The 18,974-nt window shown below is 42.7% G+C and overlaps 1 protein-coding gene across 1 annotated transcript in view; it reads right to left on the reverse strand.

Annotated features, from left to right (window-relative positions):
* LOC116946903 (tumor protein 63-like) overlaps positions 1–16,940 on the reverse strand; it is a 55,827-nt gene extending 38,887 nt beyond the window's left edge. Inside the window, exon 1 of the mRNA XM_032962158.2 lies at positions 16,831–16,940. Coding sequence (XP_032818049.2) covers positions 16,831–16,925 — 95 coding nt within the window. The 5' untranslated portion in view covers positions 16,926–16,940. The remainder of the gene's footprint in view (positions 1–16,830) is intronic.
* Positions 16,941–18,974: the final 2,034 nt, after the last annotated feature.

Here is an 18,974-nt window from a genome sequence, read left to right on the forward strand (position 1 = left end):
GATTGTCTATCCCACTACCAGATTGTTTATCCCACTACCGGATTGTCTATCCCACTGCCAGATTGTCTATCCCACTACCGGATTATCTATCCCACTGCCGGATTGTCTATCCCACTACCGGATTGTCTATCCCACTGCCAGATTGTCTATCCACTACCGGATTGTCTATCCCACTACCGGATTGTCTATCCACTACCGGATTGTCTATCCACTACCGGATTGTCTATCCCACTACCGGATTGTCTATCCACTACCGGATTGTCTATCCCACTACCGGATTGTCTATCCACTACCGGATTGTCTATCCCACTACCGGATTGTCTATCCCACTACCGGATTGTCTGTCCACTACCGGATTGTCTATCCCACTACCGGATTGTCTATCCCACTACCAGATTGTCTATCCACTACCGGATTGTCTATCCACTACCGGATTGTCTATCCCACTACCGGATTGTCTATCCACTACCGGATTGTCTATCCACTACCGGATTGTCTATCCCCTACCGGATTGTCTACCCACTACCGGATTGTCTATCCCACTACCGGATTGTCTATCCACTACCGGATTGTCTATCCCACTACCAGATTGTCTATCCCACTACCGGATTGTCTATCCCACTACCGGATTGTCTATCCCACTACCGGATTGTCTATCCCACTACCGGATTGTCTATCCACTACCGGATTGTCTATCCCACTACCGGATTGTCTATCCATTACCGGATTGTCTATCCCACTGCCGGATTGTCTATCCGCTACCGGATTGTCTATCCACTACCAGATTGTCTATCCACTACCAGAGTGTCTATCCACTACCGGATTGTCTATCCCACTACCGGATTGTCTATCCCACTACCGGATTGTCTATCCCACTACCGGATTGTCTATCCACTACCGGATTGTCTATCCGCTACCGGATTGTCTATCCACTACCGGATTGTTTATCCCACTGCCAGATTGTCTTACCACTGCCGCCCGCCAGCCATCGCTATATCTGTCACGGTGCTATTAACCAACAAAGTCAACAATGGCGATTTGGCTCCACGCGTCGTTTAATGATTAATGACAACTCGAAGGGCTTTTTTATTTTTCTTTGGCAGAGTGATACAGACGACGGGAAATCCCCCGGCGTTATCTGACACAACGTTTGTTCAATTCGGGGCAACAGGGGTCCGGCCACCACCAAACTCAGGCAGATAAAGGCGCAGCAGCAGTTAATGACCACAATAATGATGCTAATTTGTAACTCGCACAAATTTTCACTTTGCCCGAAGGCAGCGACACTGAGGTGCCGAGTCCAGCTCAGAGATCCGCTCGGTTAAAATTCAAATAACACCAAAAAAACATGTTGTTTTGAGAAGGCGCTTGAAGGTAGGCAAAGAGTGAGGACTGCGAATGTGGATGAGGGATGGCGTCGTGCCAGATGGTGGTGGTGGAGGAGCCGACAGTGGAGAAACGACGCGTGGCGATCGTGGTCCGGACTCTCTGGTGTCGAGAGTAAGCCCTGGGTCGAGCTGCGGAGAGTTCTGGTGGTGGTTTGGGAGCTGTGCGTCGGGAGGTCCGAGAGGTCATAGAGGGCAAACCCGTCCTGTGGGGCAGTGGAACAGAGGCAGGCGATTTGGAAGGTGATTCTGATAGAGATTGGGGACCAGCCAGTGTCTATCCTCTGTTGGATGGCATCCTCCCACACCGCGTGGCCATCTCTCGCGCACGCCCCAAGTGATGCTACCATCAGAAAAAAATTCACTCCGGCACGTGACCTCATCTCATCGCTCCATCTCCGCGGCGGTGACCCCACCCTCCCCCCCCCATCATGGGCGAGTTCTCTCCTTCAGCTGCCACTCTGTCGCAAGTCTCGTCCACGGTTCCATCATTCCTTTTAGCCCAAGCCCGTTTAAGTACAGCTGGAAAGCAGCGTCTATTTAGACTGGTAATGTATGGATGTGTGTTGAACTTCTTTCGCACAGTACGTAGCCAACCGTGCTGATCGGAGGTGCGGGGGAAGGACAACAAACTAAACACAAAACATCAGTTCCAAAGAAAATAGTTTTCGATCTAGATTTAAAAGTGCATAGCTTCAGTGCCTTCCTAATATCAGAAGAGCGTTCCAGACGGCCGCAGAAGCGCAGCTGAAAGCGTTGCGATGCAGTTACCGTCTTTGTTCTATGGTTAGCCAAAAATCGCTGACGCGAGGATTACCGGAGTTCGCGTGATGAGATACACACATCACAGTCATACCCAGCCACCTTTTTGTGTTGTTCACGACACTTCTTATGGAGTATGCATTTCATGCCCAGTTGACCTAGGGGGAGGCCCAAGCCAAAATTCAGCTGACAACCGCTGACAGTGCACTGCGCACGGTTGTGCTGCATTCGCTGTCCGATGCGTTCTCTGCAGGGCGCCGAGTGGTTGATCGTCGCGATGTTCCAGCTTTCTCTGCACACGCTGGGGACCTTTTTTGCGGTTCCTTAAGTTCAGTTCCTTGACGAAGCTCCCAACACTTTGGGAGCCAAAACTCATTCTTAATGGACTTGGCCTAAACAATCCCAAACGAGGCATGACCCTCCGGAAGAGGAGCCTTTAAAGTCTTTAGCGAGGCTTTTGTGGGGCGGGTGTCCGGGGTGAATAAATGCACACACGCTCCAACCGAGGGCACGCACGCCCGTGGCCACGCGTACACACAAACAACACGGCGGCACATGGGCAAACCCAAACACAGCTGCCATCCGCACATTTTTATTCGCCGGACTTGTTATTAATGTGACGGCTGCCCTCCCACGGGGTGGTGGTGGGGGGGGGCACGTCCAGACAGCTTTCTGAACTCAATCCCTTATTCCCACGTGCATCGCCAATCAACATCTGCACGGCCGCACCGGCTGCGGAACACATCCATGTATAGAAACTGGATTCGAAGCTTTCGTGGCTGCAGGAATTACTCTTTGGTTCTTTCGGTAAAGTCACGTAGAAATAAATAAAATAATAATAGAATACGACGTTTCGATTGCAACACAAGCAGCCACCATCAGGTACAAATGAATGAGAAAACAAACACAGTACTATGTATAGACTTTTGTTTTGATTGAATGTTCACCGTGGCACTTCAAAAACATGCTACCTGCTTGGAAATTTTAGAAACAATAAAAAAATACTAAACATCGTGCGACAGAACTCTTATTCAGCGGTGATGTGCAGGACCAATTTGACCGACTGTATTATCCACGCGGTTATCCGCGAGTTTGCTCCACTTTTCCGGAGCAGGGGGTAATGGGATTAACTTTCAGCACGGCTCCTCTTATCCACAAAAAATGTATGCGCGTAATTGGAATCCATCGAGCAATTAATTTATGAGAAAAGGCGTCCGACAATCGCGGAAGATCGTAAGGGCAGGGCGGCTTACAATAGGAATTTTCGCACACGCGGGTGATATGATAACGGAGTTCTCCTGGGCAAGTTTGTCATCGTGACAATTGGGGCCTTTGCCTGGTGAAATAAAAAAATATAGTTTTTTTAAAAAATAGTTTAGTCGTTAACTTTTCGGCAGATATTTTAGCGGAGACGTGCCAACGTGCCGACGTCTCCGCGTTTTGCCGACGACCCGGCAAATCGCCAACCCAATGTGCCCGTTTTCGTCTTGGCCAAGACAGAAGTCTGGCCCTCGGTGCGCGGTCGTGTTGGGGCGACTTCACATTCCCGGCGCTTGCTGCTTAGGGGGGCAGCTGACTCAAGTGTAAGGCATACCGGTGTTTCTCCCACGTGCATTTATTGCATGAATTACATTTTCCAAGTTGCTTAAATTCTTCACAATCTGAACAAGTGTTTACTGAATGCACTCCAGAGAGCAGTGCCCAAGTTAAAGTCAATTATTTTCATATAAACGATCTAATGTGTGGGAAGTTTTGAATGATTTTGTGTTTTTTTGACCGAACAGAATGGTTTGATGACGACGTAAGGAGATTAGTGCCAGAAAAATGTGGGGAGGGGGGGTGGTGTGGCTTGAGCCATATTGGCTCAAGAAAGAGGAGGAAAGTCGAAACAAATCATGAAATGTGCAGTGGACACTTACGGGGCTATTTGTCCGTGTATCGTGATGATGATATATTTTTTTCTAATGTGTTCATGATACATAATTATTCGTGCGTGTTTGACAATGAAATAAAGTGGATTATTGATTATCCAGCGGCTTCGGGGGGAAAGGGGCGCAGGATTTTTAAAAAATGCCGGATAATCACTAAAGAATCATTCTAAAAATAGCTTATTTTTCACATTCTTGTATAACATTATGTTTTTAGGTGTTGTGTACATGTTTTTTGTGTTTTGCATTTGTTTACTTTTCAGAAATTGGCAAAAATAAACATACACATAGACACAAATAAATAACCTACTGTAAAAAAAGTTATTGTATTTACTATACCACACTTACTACTCCAATCTCGAAGACTCTACATGGGGTGATGTACTTCGTAGTACTAAGTTCTCGTTTCATCAACTTGTGTTTGATGATCACCGGACTGATGCAGCCTTTAGACCGATTTGCCGAATTACACGCAATTTTCGCCGGATCGCATTGTGGATTTAGTTTTTTTTATCTATTAGTCATGAAATAGTATGTACGTGCAGTAGTTTCTTTGTTTAAGTTGTTTGTACGTTGTGTGTAATGTACTGTATATAATATTTGACACTGAAATCAAGCGCAGCTATTTTTTTTCAGGCACGTGGTGAAGATCGCCGGACTGGGTTACAGTCTTCGGAGCGGTTTTGACGGTTTCCCCGGATCGCGACCCCCTGATCAGTGCCCTACCTTACTGCAGACCAATTCAGACCTTATTGGTCACCCCGTGCCCTTATAAATCTCAACGTTCATCCTACAAAGTCCTATCACAAGGGAGAAACACAAGCAAATAGACACAATTGCCCTGTACAAGAATACGGGTAAACCGTAGGGGTTGACAGGTATGCATTCTAGCTCCTCCAACCTACCAGCGGCCTGGGAAATATGATAATGGAGAAAAATTATTCACGTATTACACACTCTGCGGTTATAATAACTGCATGCAACGTTGTCATAAATAACCGCTTAACGAAGAAGAAAAAACAAACGTGGTGTACATCGTTGCAACATATAACACAAATCACGCGGTGGAAAAATAACTCCTGTTTTTATATCTCCATTCGAACAATGTCTGATTATCAAGAAAGCAAGGCAGAGTATTTTTGAGGACGCAGTGGCTCGTGAAAAAATGGCATGGCTATCTGACACCGGTTAATTCGCTTAAATTGAGCCTCATAGATCAAAGATATCTGATCCACGGACCACCCATGAATAAAAAGAAAAAAATATACCAGGGCAAGCTGAGCAGCCGTAAACATGACGAGTGTGTGAATTGGCACCGAGCTGCACAATTTGGATGCTTGTTGAATAGTTTGGTATTCTCATTATCATCATAATCATATTACGAACATAATAAACAATATTGTTTAATATTCTTGGTTCTTTCGGTAAAGTCACGTAGAAGAGAAACAATAAAATAATAAAAATATAAAACAATATTATAATATAAAAAATATATAAAACAATATAAAACAATATTTTATATTTGTATTATTTTATTGTTTCCCTTCTACGTGACTTTACCGAAAGAATATTGTTTTATATTTGTATTATTTTATTGTTTCCCTTCTTACTTGACTTTACCGAAGGAACCAAGAATATGAATCCCTGCAGTCACGAAAGCTTTAAATCAAAATATTGTTTTAGTTGTAATATATAGTGCTAGATGCTCACACTGAGCTCTCATTACTCTGATAGTGGCATTGTCTTTCAGCTGTACGCCTTTTGGCGTCCTTTGGTCTAACACCGTTTGAGACGAGGCTCAAAAGAAAGCTGTCTCTGGTGTGGACCAATCAGTTTCAAGGACAATGCCACATATATTATCAGAGTATGTGTTTTTCGATTTAAAGCTTTCGTGACTGCAAGGATTCATCTTCTTTGGTTCTTTCGGTAAAGTCACGTAGAATGAGAATAAAATAAATTGATAAAATAAAACAACACAATAATATTCTCACGACGTTTCGGCCACAACACAAGCGGCTGATGAAGGCCACTTGTGTTGTGGCCGAAACGTCGTGAGAATATTATTGTGTTGTTTTATTTGATCAATTTATTATTTTATTCTCATTCTACGTGACTTTACCGAAAGAACCAAAGAAGTATGTTTTTTGTTTGCATTCTGACCACAAGCATTGTGGTTAATGCAGACATGATTCCTTGTAAAAGGTTTCAGTTTGGTGTTTTAATATCTTAACACAGCTGTTTTGTTGCCAGAAAAAAGGGGAAAAACCTATTATCATATAGTGGTATCGTTCACTCAAATTGTGTCTTACAATCGCTGAGGAACCCAAGAAAATCTGAGAGGCAATAGCCTTGGAGTGAGCTGGCACTGCCAACGATTTTCCAAGATCTGCAGTCCTTTATTGCCAGAAAGGGAAAAAAATATTCTTATTTTTTCATCAGGTCAATTTCTTACCTATAAATATAATTGTTTGTCTGTGTGTGTGTGTCCTTGTAACGCTGTTAACTGACAAACTGTTGGATTTACGTTTCAACAAAGTACACAGCTACAACAAACTAAGCCCCCCCCCCCCCCCCCCCCCCGACAACACTCGCTATTTGTTTTTGCCCTTGGTGCAACGTAAACAAAGAAAAATCACACAATTCTAGATTTAAAGCTTTCGTGACTGCTAGGATCCATAACTCTTTGGTTCTATTGGGTAAAGTCACGTAGACAGTCTCGTCCCTTCACCTGATGAAGGCCGCTTGTGTTGTGGCCGAAACGTCGTGATTTTTGTTATTTTATTTTTTACCTACGTGACTTTACCCAAAATCACACACTTTGTACCAGTGTACGGCTGATCCTAATGATAACTTTGATCTCGCGCCAAAGCACGCATCTGCGCATGCGCGGAAACGCCGACTCGCGGTTGCCCCTAGCAACGCAAACCGAGCTTGCTGAGTGGCGACGGGGAGGAGGGTCTCCGCGTTAAAAATGCCAGAAAATACTCAACCGGCTCTTGCGGTAAAGTCACGTAGGTAGAACATAATAATAATGATAGATCACGACGTTTCGATCGCCACACGAGCAATCGTCCTCAGGTGGGATATCCCACCTGAGGACGATTGCTTGTGTGGGAGATTGAAACTTCGTGATCCATTCGTTTTTCTACCTACGTGACTTTACCGAAAGAACCAAAGAGTATTGTAGATTCAGTTACTACTGTAGAGTCAGTAGATACTACTATAGAGTCAGTAGATACTACTGTAGAGTCAGTAGATACTACTATAGAGTCAGTAGATACTACTGTAGAGTCAGTAGATACTACAGTAGAGTCAGTAGATACTACTGTAGAGTCAGTAGATACTACTATACAGTAGTTACTAATGTAGAGTCAGTAGATACTACTGTAGAGTCAGTAGATACTACTGTAGAGTCAGTAGATACTACTGTAGAGTCAGTAGATACTACTATAGAGTCAGTAGATACTACTGTAGAGTCAGTAGTTACTACTATAGAGTCAGTATATACTACTGTAGAGTCAGTATATGCTACTGTAGAGTCAGTAGCTACTGCTATAGTCAGTAGCTACTACTGTAGAGTCAGTAGATACTACTGTAGAGTCAGTAAATACTACTATAGAGTCAGTAATTACTAATGTAGAGTCAGTAGTTACTACTATAGAGTCAGTAGATACTACTATAGAGTCAGTAGACACTACTCTAGAGTCAGTAGTTACTACTGTAGAGTCAGTAGACACTACTGTAGAGTCAGTAGATACTGCTGTAGAGTCAGTAGATACTACTATACAGTAGTTACTAATGTAGAGTCAGTAGATACTACTGTAGAGTCAGTAGATACTACTGTAGAGTCAGTAGATACTACTTTAGAGTCAGTAGATACTACTGTAGAGTCAGTAGATACTACTGTAGAGTCGGTAGATACTACTGTAGAGTCAGTAGATGCTACTGTAGAGTCAGTAGATACTACTGTAGAGTCGGTAAATACTACTGTAGAGTCAGTAGATACTACTGTAGAGTCAGTAGATACTACTATAGAGTAAGTAGATACTACCGTAGAGTCAGTCGATACTACTATAGAGTCAGTAGACACTACTGTAGATTCAGTAACTACTATAGAGTCAATAAACACTATTATAGATTCAATATAGAGTTATTAGATACTACTGTAGTGTCAGTCGTTACTACTCTAGGGTCAGTAGATACTACTGTTGAGTCAGTAGATACTACTATAGAGTCAATAGATACTATTATAGATTCAGTAGATACTACTATTATTACTATAGAGTTATTAGATACTACTGTAGTGTCAGTCATTACTACTATAGGGTCAGTAGATACTACTGTTGAGTCAGTAGATACAGTAGAAACTACTATTACTATTATTACTATAGAGTTATTAGAAACTACTGTAGTGTCAGTCGTTACTACTATAGGGTCAGTAGATACTACTGTTGAGTCAGTAGATACTACTATACAGTAGTTACTAATGTAGAGTCAGTAGGTACTACTGTAGTCAGTAGATACTACTGTAGGGTCAGTAGATACTACTGTAGAGTCGGTAGATACTACTGTAGAGTCAGTAGATACTACTGAGGAGTCAGTAGATACTACTATAGAGTCAGTCGATACTACTATAGAGTCAGTAGATACTACTATAGAGTCAGTAGATACTACTGTAGTGTCAGTCGTTACTACTATAGAGTCAGTAGATACTACTATAGAGTCAGTAGATACTACTGTAGATTCAGTAACTACTATAGAGTCAATAGATACTATTATAGATTCAGTAGATACTACTGTAGAGTCAGTATATACTACTTTAGTGTCAGTCGTTACTACTATAGAGTTAGTAGAAACTACTGTAGAGTCAGTCGATACTACTGTAGATTCAGTAACAACTATTGAGTCAATAGATACTATTATAGATTCAGCAGATTCTACTATAGAGTCAGTATATACTACTATAGTGTCAGTCGTTACTACTATAGAGTCAGTAGATACTACTATAGACTCAGTAGATACTAATGTAGTGTCAGTCGTTACTACTATAGAGTCAGTAGATACTACTATAGAGTCAGTAGATACTACTGTAGGGTCTGTCGATACTACTGTAGATTCAGTAACTACTATAGAGTCAATAGATACTGTTATAGATTCAGTAGATACTACTGTAGAGTCAGTAGATACTACTGTAGAGTCAGTAGATACTGCTGTAGAGTCAGTAGATACTGCTATAGTCAGTAGATACTACTGTAGAGTCAGTAGATACTACTGTAGATTCAGTAACTACTATAGAGTCAATATATACTATTATAGATTCAATATAGAGTTATTAGATACTACTGTAGTGTCAGTCGTTACTACTATAGAGTCAGTGGATACTACTGTAGAGTCAGTAGATACTACTGTAGATTCAGTAGCTACTATAGAGTCAATAGATACTATTATAGATTCAGTAGATACTACTATTATTACTATAGAGTTATTAGATACTACTGTAGTGTCAGTCGTTACTACTATAGGGTCAGTAGATATTACTGTTGAGTCAGTAGATACTACTATATAGTCAATAGATACTATTTTAGATTCAGTAGATACTACTATAGAGTCAGATACTACTGTAGAGTCAGTAGATACTACTGTTGAGTCAGTAGATACTACTATAGAGTCAATGGATACTATTTTAAATTCAGTAGATACTACTGATGAGTCAGTAGATACTACTGTTGAGTCAGTAGATACTACTATAGAGTCAATAGATACTATTTTAAATTCAGTAGATACTTCTGTTGAGTCAGTAGATACTACTATAGAGTCAGTAGATACTACTGTAGAGTCAGTATATATTACTATAGTGTCAGTCATTCTATAGAGTCAGTAGATACTACTGTAGAGTAAGTAGATACTACTGTAGAGTCAGTAGATACTACTGTAGATTCAGTAACTACTATAGAGTCAATAGGTATTATAGATTCAGTAGATACTACTATAGTCAGTAGATACTACTGTAGAGTCAGTAGATACTACTGTAGAGTCAGTAGATACTACTATAGAGTCAGTAGATACTACAGTAGAGTCAGTAGATACTACTGTAGAGTCAATTGATACTGATATAGTCAGTAGATACTACTATAGAGTAAGTCTATTGTATGTAGGGTGTGTAGGTATATATGCCTATGAAATAAAAAATTGGGTTGGGGGGAGACTAAAAACATTTTTGGAGGGGGGAGGGGTCGACAATGTTTGGAAACCTTTTAGATCAATTATTTACCGCCCACTTTCTATAACCTTTTGATTCAGGCCTTCTGTAAGGCTCTTAAAATTTTGTCAATGAACAAATGGTATTTGTGTATGTATATGTTACTTTTTTTTAAGAGAAGACAAGTTTTTAAATATATTTTCCCCAGGCAAAGCTTGGGTACTTCCTGATAGTATATATAGCTGCTTTCAGCCAATTAATGAGTGTGTATACATGTGGGAGGAAATCAGGAGCACCCAGAGAAAACTCACACCAGCGAGGAGGCAACACTCTATCCTTTACAGAAGGGACAGATATTAGTTCATGCTTCCTGTACTGCCGTCTGCTGGCGAGCCATGGTATTGCACCTCGGCGCCCATGGCTAGGGAGTTCCCCAATATTTGTGCCCACCGATATGTCCGTCGTGTGAAAATGTGTTATATAACCTCGTGAATCAGTTAAATACATTTACAGCTTGTCATTTTAGTGCTATACTATTTATTTTTGGACATCTCCATATATATAAAAGGCAAAGTTGTGATTATGTGTGTCTGTTCAAAATGTTTAGTGTACTTCCCGACATGCAACAAACTTTAAATGTGCCATGTGGGTACTTTCCAGACTGTACACCACGGCAAGTGAGCTGTGACGTCAAATCTGTCACGTGACCCTCGCATGTGGAAGCGTAATGCATTGTAGTGTAGTGGTTAGCGCACCGCTCTACGAACCCGCCGACCCGAGTTCCGATTCCCGCTCACGGCCACCACCGGTGACGATAAATTGAACCGGTCCTGGGCCTCCCCTAGGTCGACTCAGCCTCAAACGAGTAACTGGTGTGGTGTGTGAACATCGCCACTGGGGAGACAAAGGCCCGTGGTGAATCCAAGTCCCAGGCGAAGCCGGGTAGTACAGCTAGTACATTATAATACGATAAAAGGCAATGTAAAATAAGGGAAGACAGCCACCGAAACAATACACAAAATTTACAACGCCGGGTAGTACAGCTAGTACATTATAATACATTATAATACGATAAAAGGCAATGTAAAATAAGGGAAGACACAGCCACCGAAACAATACACAAAATTTACAAGGCGTATCCGGTATATCCGCCCATGTTATATTGCACATACTGTGTATATTTTTCTTTTATAAGGCAGTGTTACTAAGAGTCTTTTGCTAAAATTAAAATGGAATGCCATTTGTCAAATCAGGCCTGACGGGCCACGGGCAAGAGCAAAATCCGGCATCGCCTAAGGTAGCAAAACTGTAGTCCGATTTATTTATACGGACAATAAGAGTGAATGGACGTGTGTTGAACTTTTAACGCACCGTATGTAGCCAACCGTGCTAATTGGAGGTGCGGGGGAAGGACAAAAAACCAGACACAAAAAGCAGTGCTAAAGAAATGAGTTTTCAATCTAGATTTGAAAGTGCATAGCTCCAGTGGCTTCCTAATATTGGAAGCAAGAGCGTTCCAGACGGCCGCAGAAGGGCATCCGAAAGCGCCGCGCAATGCGGTGACCATCTTTGTTCGATGGCCAGCCAAAAGCTACTGCTGCTAGCGAGGATGACCGGGGTTTTTGCGTGACAGTTAATGCTCCCTGACGAGATCAGCGAGGTATAAGATTGCTCGGTGACCCCAACAATTTCAAGTGTGTATCCACGTAATTCACTGCCATTGGCCACATAAACAAATTAGAAAAGCTAAAGTCATAGCCGCCTGAGGTTGTGCCGACAAGTGTGATATCTCTTCTGGGCTCAAAGACTACAAAAGGGGAATAAAGTAGAAATATTCTTGGGTCTTTCGGTAAAGTCCCGTAGATAGAAAATAATCATGAAAATAACAAATAAAAACGAATAAAAATAAATATATCTACGTAACTTTACCGAAAGACCCAAGAATTTGAATTCCTGCAGTCACGAAAGCTTTAAGCCAAAGTATATATACTCTTTGGTTTTATTCGGTAAAGTCACGTAGGTAAAACAAATTAAAATAAATTGAAATAAAATAAAAGAAACAATTAAAACACGACGTTTCGGAGGCAAAGCAAGCTTCCGTCTTCAGGTGGGACCAGTCACAGCAAAATCGCTGCACCAAGCGAATATTTATTTATTTATTTTAATTTGTTTTACCTACGTGACTTTACCGAATAAAACCAAAGAGTATGAATCCTTGCAGTCACGAAAGCTTCAAATCTAGAATCAAAGTACATAATGCGACGTTTTGGGCAATGACTCGTGTTTTTTTGGTAATTCATTTCGTCCATAATACAGGTTTTTTTTGGGTTAGATCGCGTATCTAACCCAATTTTTTTTCATCATGGATCAAATTGATCGCGAAATCCTACGTGTTAATTCATTCTGTGTGTGTGCACCGCCGCCAATGGAGTGTCACAATTGTTTAGTCCTTTACTTAATTTAGCATTGTAGGGTAAGCGCACAGGTACACGTGTAAAGCAAACACAGAGTTCACACGCGCGTTAGATAACAGAGGGAATCTTTTGGGGGAAAAAAAAACCCTCTCCCCATCTTTTTCGAACACGATAAAAACGTTTGCATTGCAGTTTTTTTCCTGTGTGTAATTAATTTTCGAGTCTGGAAAGTCCCCATAATTTTAAAGCGCAGTCGTTTCCACTTAAAATGCCAAATTTAGCTGTTGTATCTCAGGAAATATATATTTATTAGTATTACTTTAATAACGCCCAACAGACCACAAAGGGGTTTCAGAGCGCTCTATCAAATAAATGTTACATATCAATGGCAAAAAGATGGCCCATTGCAACATTCACCAATGGTGTTAACCCTGATAGGAATCAAACTTTGGGTTGCCGGGTTCATAGCGCACCATGCTAACAGATATAGCCATCGTTCCATCCCCATAAACTTAACCGTCATTGCAAATGAGCTTCAAGGTAACATTAGCATAGCGACGTTTAACCAACTGTTAGTCGTGTCAGTAACTCTATAACAAGCCACGAATGTGAAGCACATTGCACGTCGGTTCAAAGTCACTATTCAACTTCTTCCACCGCGAAGCAAAAAGTGAGAAACGCCACGTAGGTTGAGTTCTTTCGGCGCTTTTAAATCACTGTCAAACACGCCGTGGATTTTCTCAACCAATATTATCAATGACGACGTTTTTTGTTGTCGTTAAACCCAGCCAACACCCAACACGGCCAGTTATTAAGGTCTGTTACGTAAACAAAAAATATTTCCAAAATCATGAACAAACACAAGATCCAGGTCCGATTTAACACAGTACATAAAATTCGTGATCTTATCCCATCTTTGAAGGACAAGATTCCTGACACGCAATATCCCGGCGTCTACAAACTAAACTGTATCTGCGGCAGCAGTTACATTGGGGAAACTAAGCGACATGTCTCGGACCGTGTTCGTGAGCAATAAGGCAGATTTGAAACACGGTAGAACCAATACTTCTGCCGTGGCTGATCATTATTTTAATGTGACTGGCTCACACGAAATTGATTTCTCTAAGACGATGGTACTTTGCAAGCCTACTGGCTATCAACAAAGATTCGTTCATGAAGCCATCCATATATACAGACACAATTTCAACCGAGAGGAAGGTTATAGACTCAGCAATCATTGGAAAGATGTCATCAACCACTTTGGGTCATGACTTGACTTTTCTTGTCAATCAACCTCCACCGTCAGCGGTGTGGTGTGTGGAGCGGGGTGCAGTGATTTCCTGGCGGCCCTCTGCTGCATTGGCATTGCCCTTGCATTGGCATTGCTGCTGCATTGGCATTGCTGCTGCATTGGCATTGCTGCTGCATTGGCATTAGCTGCTGCATTGGCATTGCTGCTGCATTGGCATTGCTGCTGCATTGGCATTGCTGCCTCACACATGCTGCTGGTGCTGTTGATACACTTGGGCTACGCCCATCTCCAAACCTTTATAAACAGTTTGCCTATAGAGGCTAACCTATTTTCCTGATGACGACCGCTTGTGTTGCGATCGAAACGTCGTGGTATTTTTAATCACTTTATATGTATTATTTTTTTTTCTATCTACGTGACTTTATCGAAAGATCCATATAATAAAAACGTTCCAATTAGTTATTAGTTCACAACATTTACAATTCTAGTACGACGTTTCGCTGGTGATTACAATCAGCATCATCAGGGGATTACCTAGAATTGTGAAGAAGTCCTCCTGCTTCAGTCTTAAGTAGGGCAAAGGTGACATCATCACTGTGAGTTTATCAGGCGCGAATACATACTTGGCAACCCCTTATCGGTGCCCTACCTTATTACAGACCAATGCAGACCTTATTGATCACCCCGTGCCCTTATCAATGTCAACGTTCATCCTACAAAGTCCCATCACAAGGGAGAGCACACAGATAGACAAGAACACGTGTTTTGTCCCTTATTAAACGGCTGTGCGCAGCATGGACCTGGACACTCTCAGTTTCCCTGTGCAGGAATACCGGTAAACCGCATGGGTTGACGGGTATGCAAACACCACAGTGGGTTTAATGTAGTCATATAAATTACAATGGATCTTGTTAATCTGAGAATAGGCAGGACCTATTATTGGTCGGTGTATTCACAGTTAATAAATATTGAATCAACATACCTGCATAGGCATGCAATTAAACAGTGTATCACCTGATAATACGCTTGGCGTTGCATATTACAATTGGCCACCCATGCATGAATTTCAGTTGAGAAAGACAGGCCTTGATAACGACTCTAATACAAGAGAATCGGAATTCATAGAGTGGCTAAATTATACTCTTTGGTTCTTTCGGTAAGTCACGTAGGTAGAAATAAATCAAATCAAGATTGCCTAAATGATGTCGTATGTCAAGATAACGTACGATTGTGGGGAGGTTTCTGCTTGTCGTTAGGCGTGATGATGTCGGACGTTTTGCACCACGTGCTGGAAGTTTTTTTAGGGACTGGAACCAAACGTCGGACATCGTGCCAAACAACACGCGGTAACCGAAGAAAAAAACAAGTTGTAGATCAATTTGGGAACATACACATTGTGACATTGTGAGAACTCGGAAAAATAAGATGTGGGGATTGTAGTACGGCTCACATAACGTGCAATTCTAACCAGGGGCGGAGCCACAGGGGGGGCTGGGGGGGGGCTTAGCCCCCTCTGAAATTTTGAGAAAGTCGGTAATGGGGATAACCGGATATCTGGCTGCTGCAAAATGCTGCAGGCTGCCACCTTGTGTGCTGCCCTGCAGGCTGCCACCTCGTGCTGCCCTGCAGGCTGCCACCTTGTGTGCTGCCCTGCAGGCTGCCACCTTGTGCTGCCACCTTGTGCTGCCCTGCAGGCTGCCACCTTGTGCTGCCCTGCAGGCTGCTTGAGCGGCAGCCTTTCGAACTTATCGAACTTATTAGCCACATCAGCGGCTCCGACCTATTAATAAACTCCGCGTTCAAATCCAATAAAATTTGTTTTATACATTTGTGGCGCCCATTGGAAAACATTACACTGGATATCTCAGAATATTGAAGTCAGCCCCCCCAAAGTCAAAATCCTGGCTCCGCCCCTGATTCTAACCAATATATTATCGTATAATATTTTGCTATTCGGTGTCCGAAATGGTCACTTGAATGTTCCGAAAGCAATGTCAGATGACTTAATTGGCAAATGTTAATGGTTGAACAAAAACTTCCAGAAACCGCTTTACCACGTGAACAGTGTTCCACTGTGGAAATTAATGTTGGCAGAACAGATTTTATATCTGTCCAATACAATGACTACATATGACGATGTCACATCACGGCTTGTCCGTGGTATTAATACGAGTGTAGACCAAATAATTAAATACGACAAATTAGAGTAAATGTGTTTGACAAAATTATTTCCAGTCAATAAATCCATCCAGGATTTGTAACGCGCGGCCGTATTCGGCAAAACAAAATATCCCAGACGGAAACAAGAATGGCACAGACACAAATGAAACTAAGTTAAACCAACCAGAAGTGAAAATACATGTGTTTTTTTTAAGTGCGGTTCTTAAAAGCACCGATTGTCGCGGCTGGGCCGACTTCGATCGGCAGAGACCTTTCCAGACAACGGGGGGGCTTCAGGCGAACAAAGTCGGTCCGTTCTGCCGGCCGAAGCCGAGTGGATCTCACACACCACAGCAGCAGCAGCAGCTGGTCCATTAGCAGATGAGCGTAGGTTTCGTGATGGTACTTTTAAGAGCTCACCATCATTTCAATTGTTTTTGCGTGTTCTGGCAGCTTACAATAAAGTTATATAAATATGAAAAACCAACTCGGAGCTGTTTGGCGTGGACACATTTTGGATCTTGCTGCTGGAAGTACCGTCAATAAAATATGGCACGTGTGTCTATGACGGCCATTACGCCAACAACAATTATTATAATTACAATGATTATTTACTGAAAAAAGAGCACTTTCCCCAATAGTTTTAGGATACGGGGAGGAGGGGGGGGGGAATATTTGCCTTTATCTTCCACTCCTGTGCTGGGGGCGGGGTGGTGCTTTGTGCTCTCACCCGATGTCGTATCCAGTAGACGTATGTGCCCTCCTGGCTCCAGGGAAGGAGCAGGAGTAGCCAAGCTCGGAGGTGGCGTCCACCTGCCAACTCATCCCGCCTCTCTCCTCCGCGAGCCTCCTTCCTTCTTAACTGCCTCCTGTCCAGCTCCGTCAACTGGTGGGGGAGGAGGGAAGAGAGGAGGGGAGGAGGAGGGGGGGTCACCACTTCTCCCCCTCGTCTCAAAAGCCACCAATCAGACCGAGCTGGAGCAATTTAATCGGTCAATCAATAATTATTCCTCGTCCGTCCCACCCCGCACCAACCCCGCCGCCGCCACCACCATCACCGACGCATCGCTGCTTCACCCCAGCTGGAGAACCGTCGGGGCGAGGCGCCGCTATATGCTACGACGAATGGACTCGGCACGTGGTGCGTCATTCCTCGTGGAATCTGATGTCGAGGGCGGTGATTTGTTTTGTGTTTTTTCTTATCTACAGATCACGTGGCCTGTGACATGCCACTCTTAACCCCCCCCCCCCACGCAAATCACATCGTTCTCGCCCCCCAAAAATATCGCACCACAGCTCACAGCCAACGTCCCCCACCAACGCCCCACGGTCGGATTAACGCAGGGAGGAGGTCCTTATTGTAAGCCCCCCCCACCTCCTCCACCCCTAAACAAAAATAAAAGATTCTACTTTATAATGGTTAAAATGCAATATTGTAGCACGATGAGAAATCCTATCGTGTAATTTGTCCCTTAAAGGCAAAGCAACAATGTGTATTACTACCAGTGAATATACTCACCCGTATATATACTCACCCATTCGTTCACTCAGCCACTCACTCATCCACTCATTCGTTTATTCACACACTATAATATGAGAAAGTGATACTGTAGCATTATGGTAAATCCTATATTGTAATTTGGTCATGCAAGCTATATAATCACGCTTGTATATATCTACACATCCCTTCATTCATTCACCCACTCATTCATTTACTCACTCAATTTAGTCACTCAGTGACACATTCACTCATCCATTCACCCACTCACTATGATGGTAGAAACGTGATGCTGTAGCACTATGATAATCCTTATCGTGTCATTCGGTGATGAAAATCAGAGCGTCGCGGTTTATGAACTTCCAGTTGAGCGCCACATTATTAACCGCTTTTTCGTTTCAATTTTTCATTTTGCTTTGCAATTCATATCTCGCGTTCGAAAAACCAAAAGGCCCTCGGAACTTCAAGATCTAACCCCCCGCGGAACGAAAGAACGAATGAAAGGTTCGCGAACACAAGAACGGAGACGGGAAACGAGCAACTCCAACAGGAGATTAATTTCCCACCGTGCAAAATGAACCACAACACGCGCCCCTGGTTTCGTTCTGCCTCGAAGACGCTGCACCACCGCACGTGGAATATCACACGGGCGCTACGCCCTATGTCTCTTCGCACGAAGTGGAATATTAAGAAAAGTCCCACACCACCCAAACCGCAAACGCGGATCAACGTCGCAACAACAAAAAAAAAACATCGCCCAGATCCTCAAGTACGCTGTCTCCCACCGCTCCCCACAGCATCGCTCAACGGGCAATGGGATGGGGCAGCTTAAACCAATCGGCCATCGTTGTTGGTTCTTTCGGTAAAGTCACGTAGAGGGGAAAACAATCAAACAATACAAATATAAAACAATAAAATATTTTTTTGTTTTATATTTTTATAAAACAATAAAATATTTTTTATTGTTTTATAAAATATTTTGTATTGTTTTATATTTTTATTATTTAATTGTTTCCCTTCTACGTGGTGACTTTACCGAAAGAGCCAAGAATATCAATCCCTGCAGTCACGAAAGCTTTAAATCAAAATTCAAACGGCCATCGTTGTTGGCTCAATAAACCGGACCCACTTATTGGAAATTTACTTTTGGAAAAAAATGTTTCTGATGTTGTCACATTTAGCCGCAACGCAAAGAGCGATAAGTCAAGGGAAGGACCTTGAGAACGATTTACAGCTTCCTCCTTTTACGTCGTTTAGAAAATACGCCGTCGCTTTGTGAACACCCCGCTACATGATTTTACGACGCTTCAACCCCCCCCCCCACCCCAGACTTACGTCGCTCACAGCATCGTCAGGCCTTTGTCGTTAATCGTCGA

Source organism: Petromyzon marinus, chromosome 28 (genome assembly GCF_048934315.1).
Source record: "Petromyzon marinus isolate PM22_M1 ecotype Great Lakes invasive population chromosome 28, UKy_Petmar_22M1.pri1.0, whole genome shotgun sequence".
NCBI classification, from domain to species: domain Eukaryota; kingdom Metazoa; phylum Chordata; class Hyperoartia; order Petromyzontiformes; family Petromyzontidae; genus Petromyzon; species Petromyzon marinus.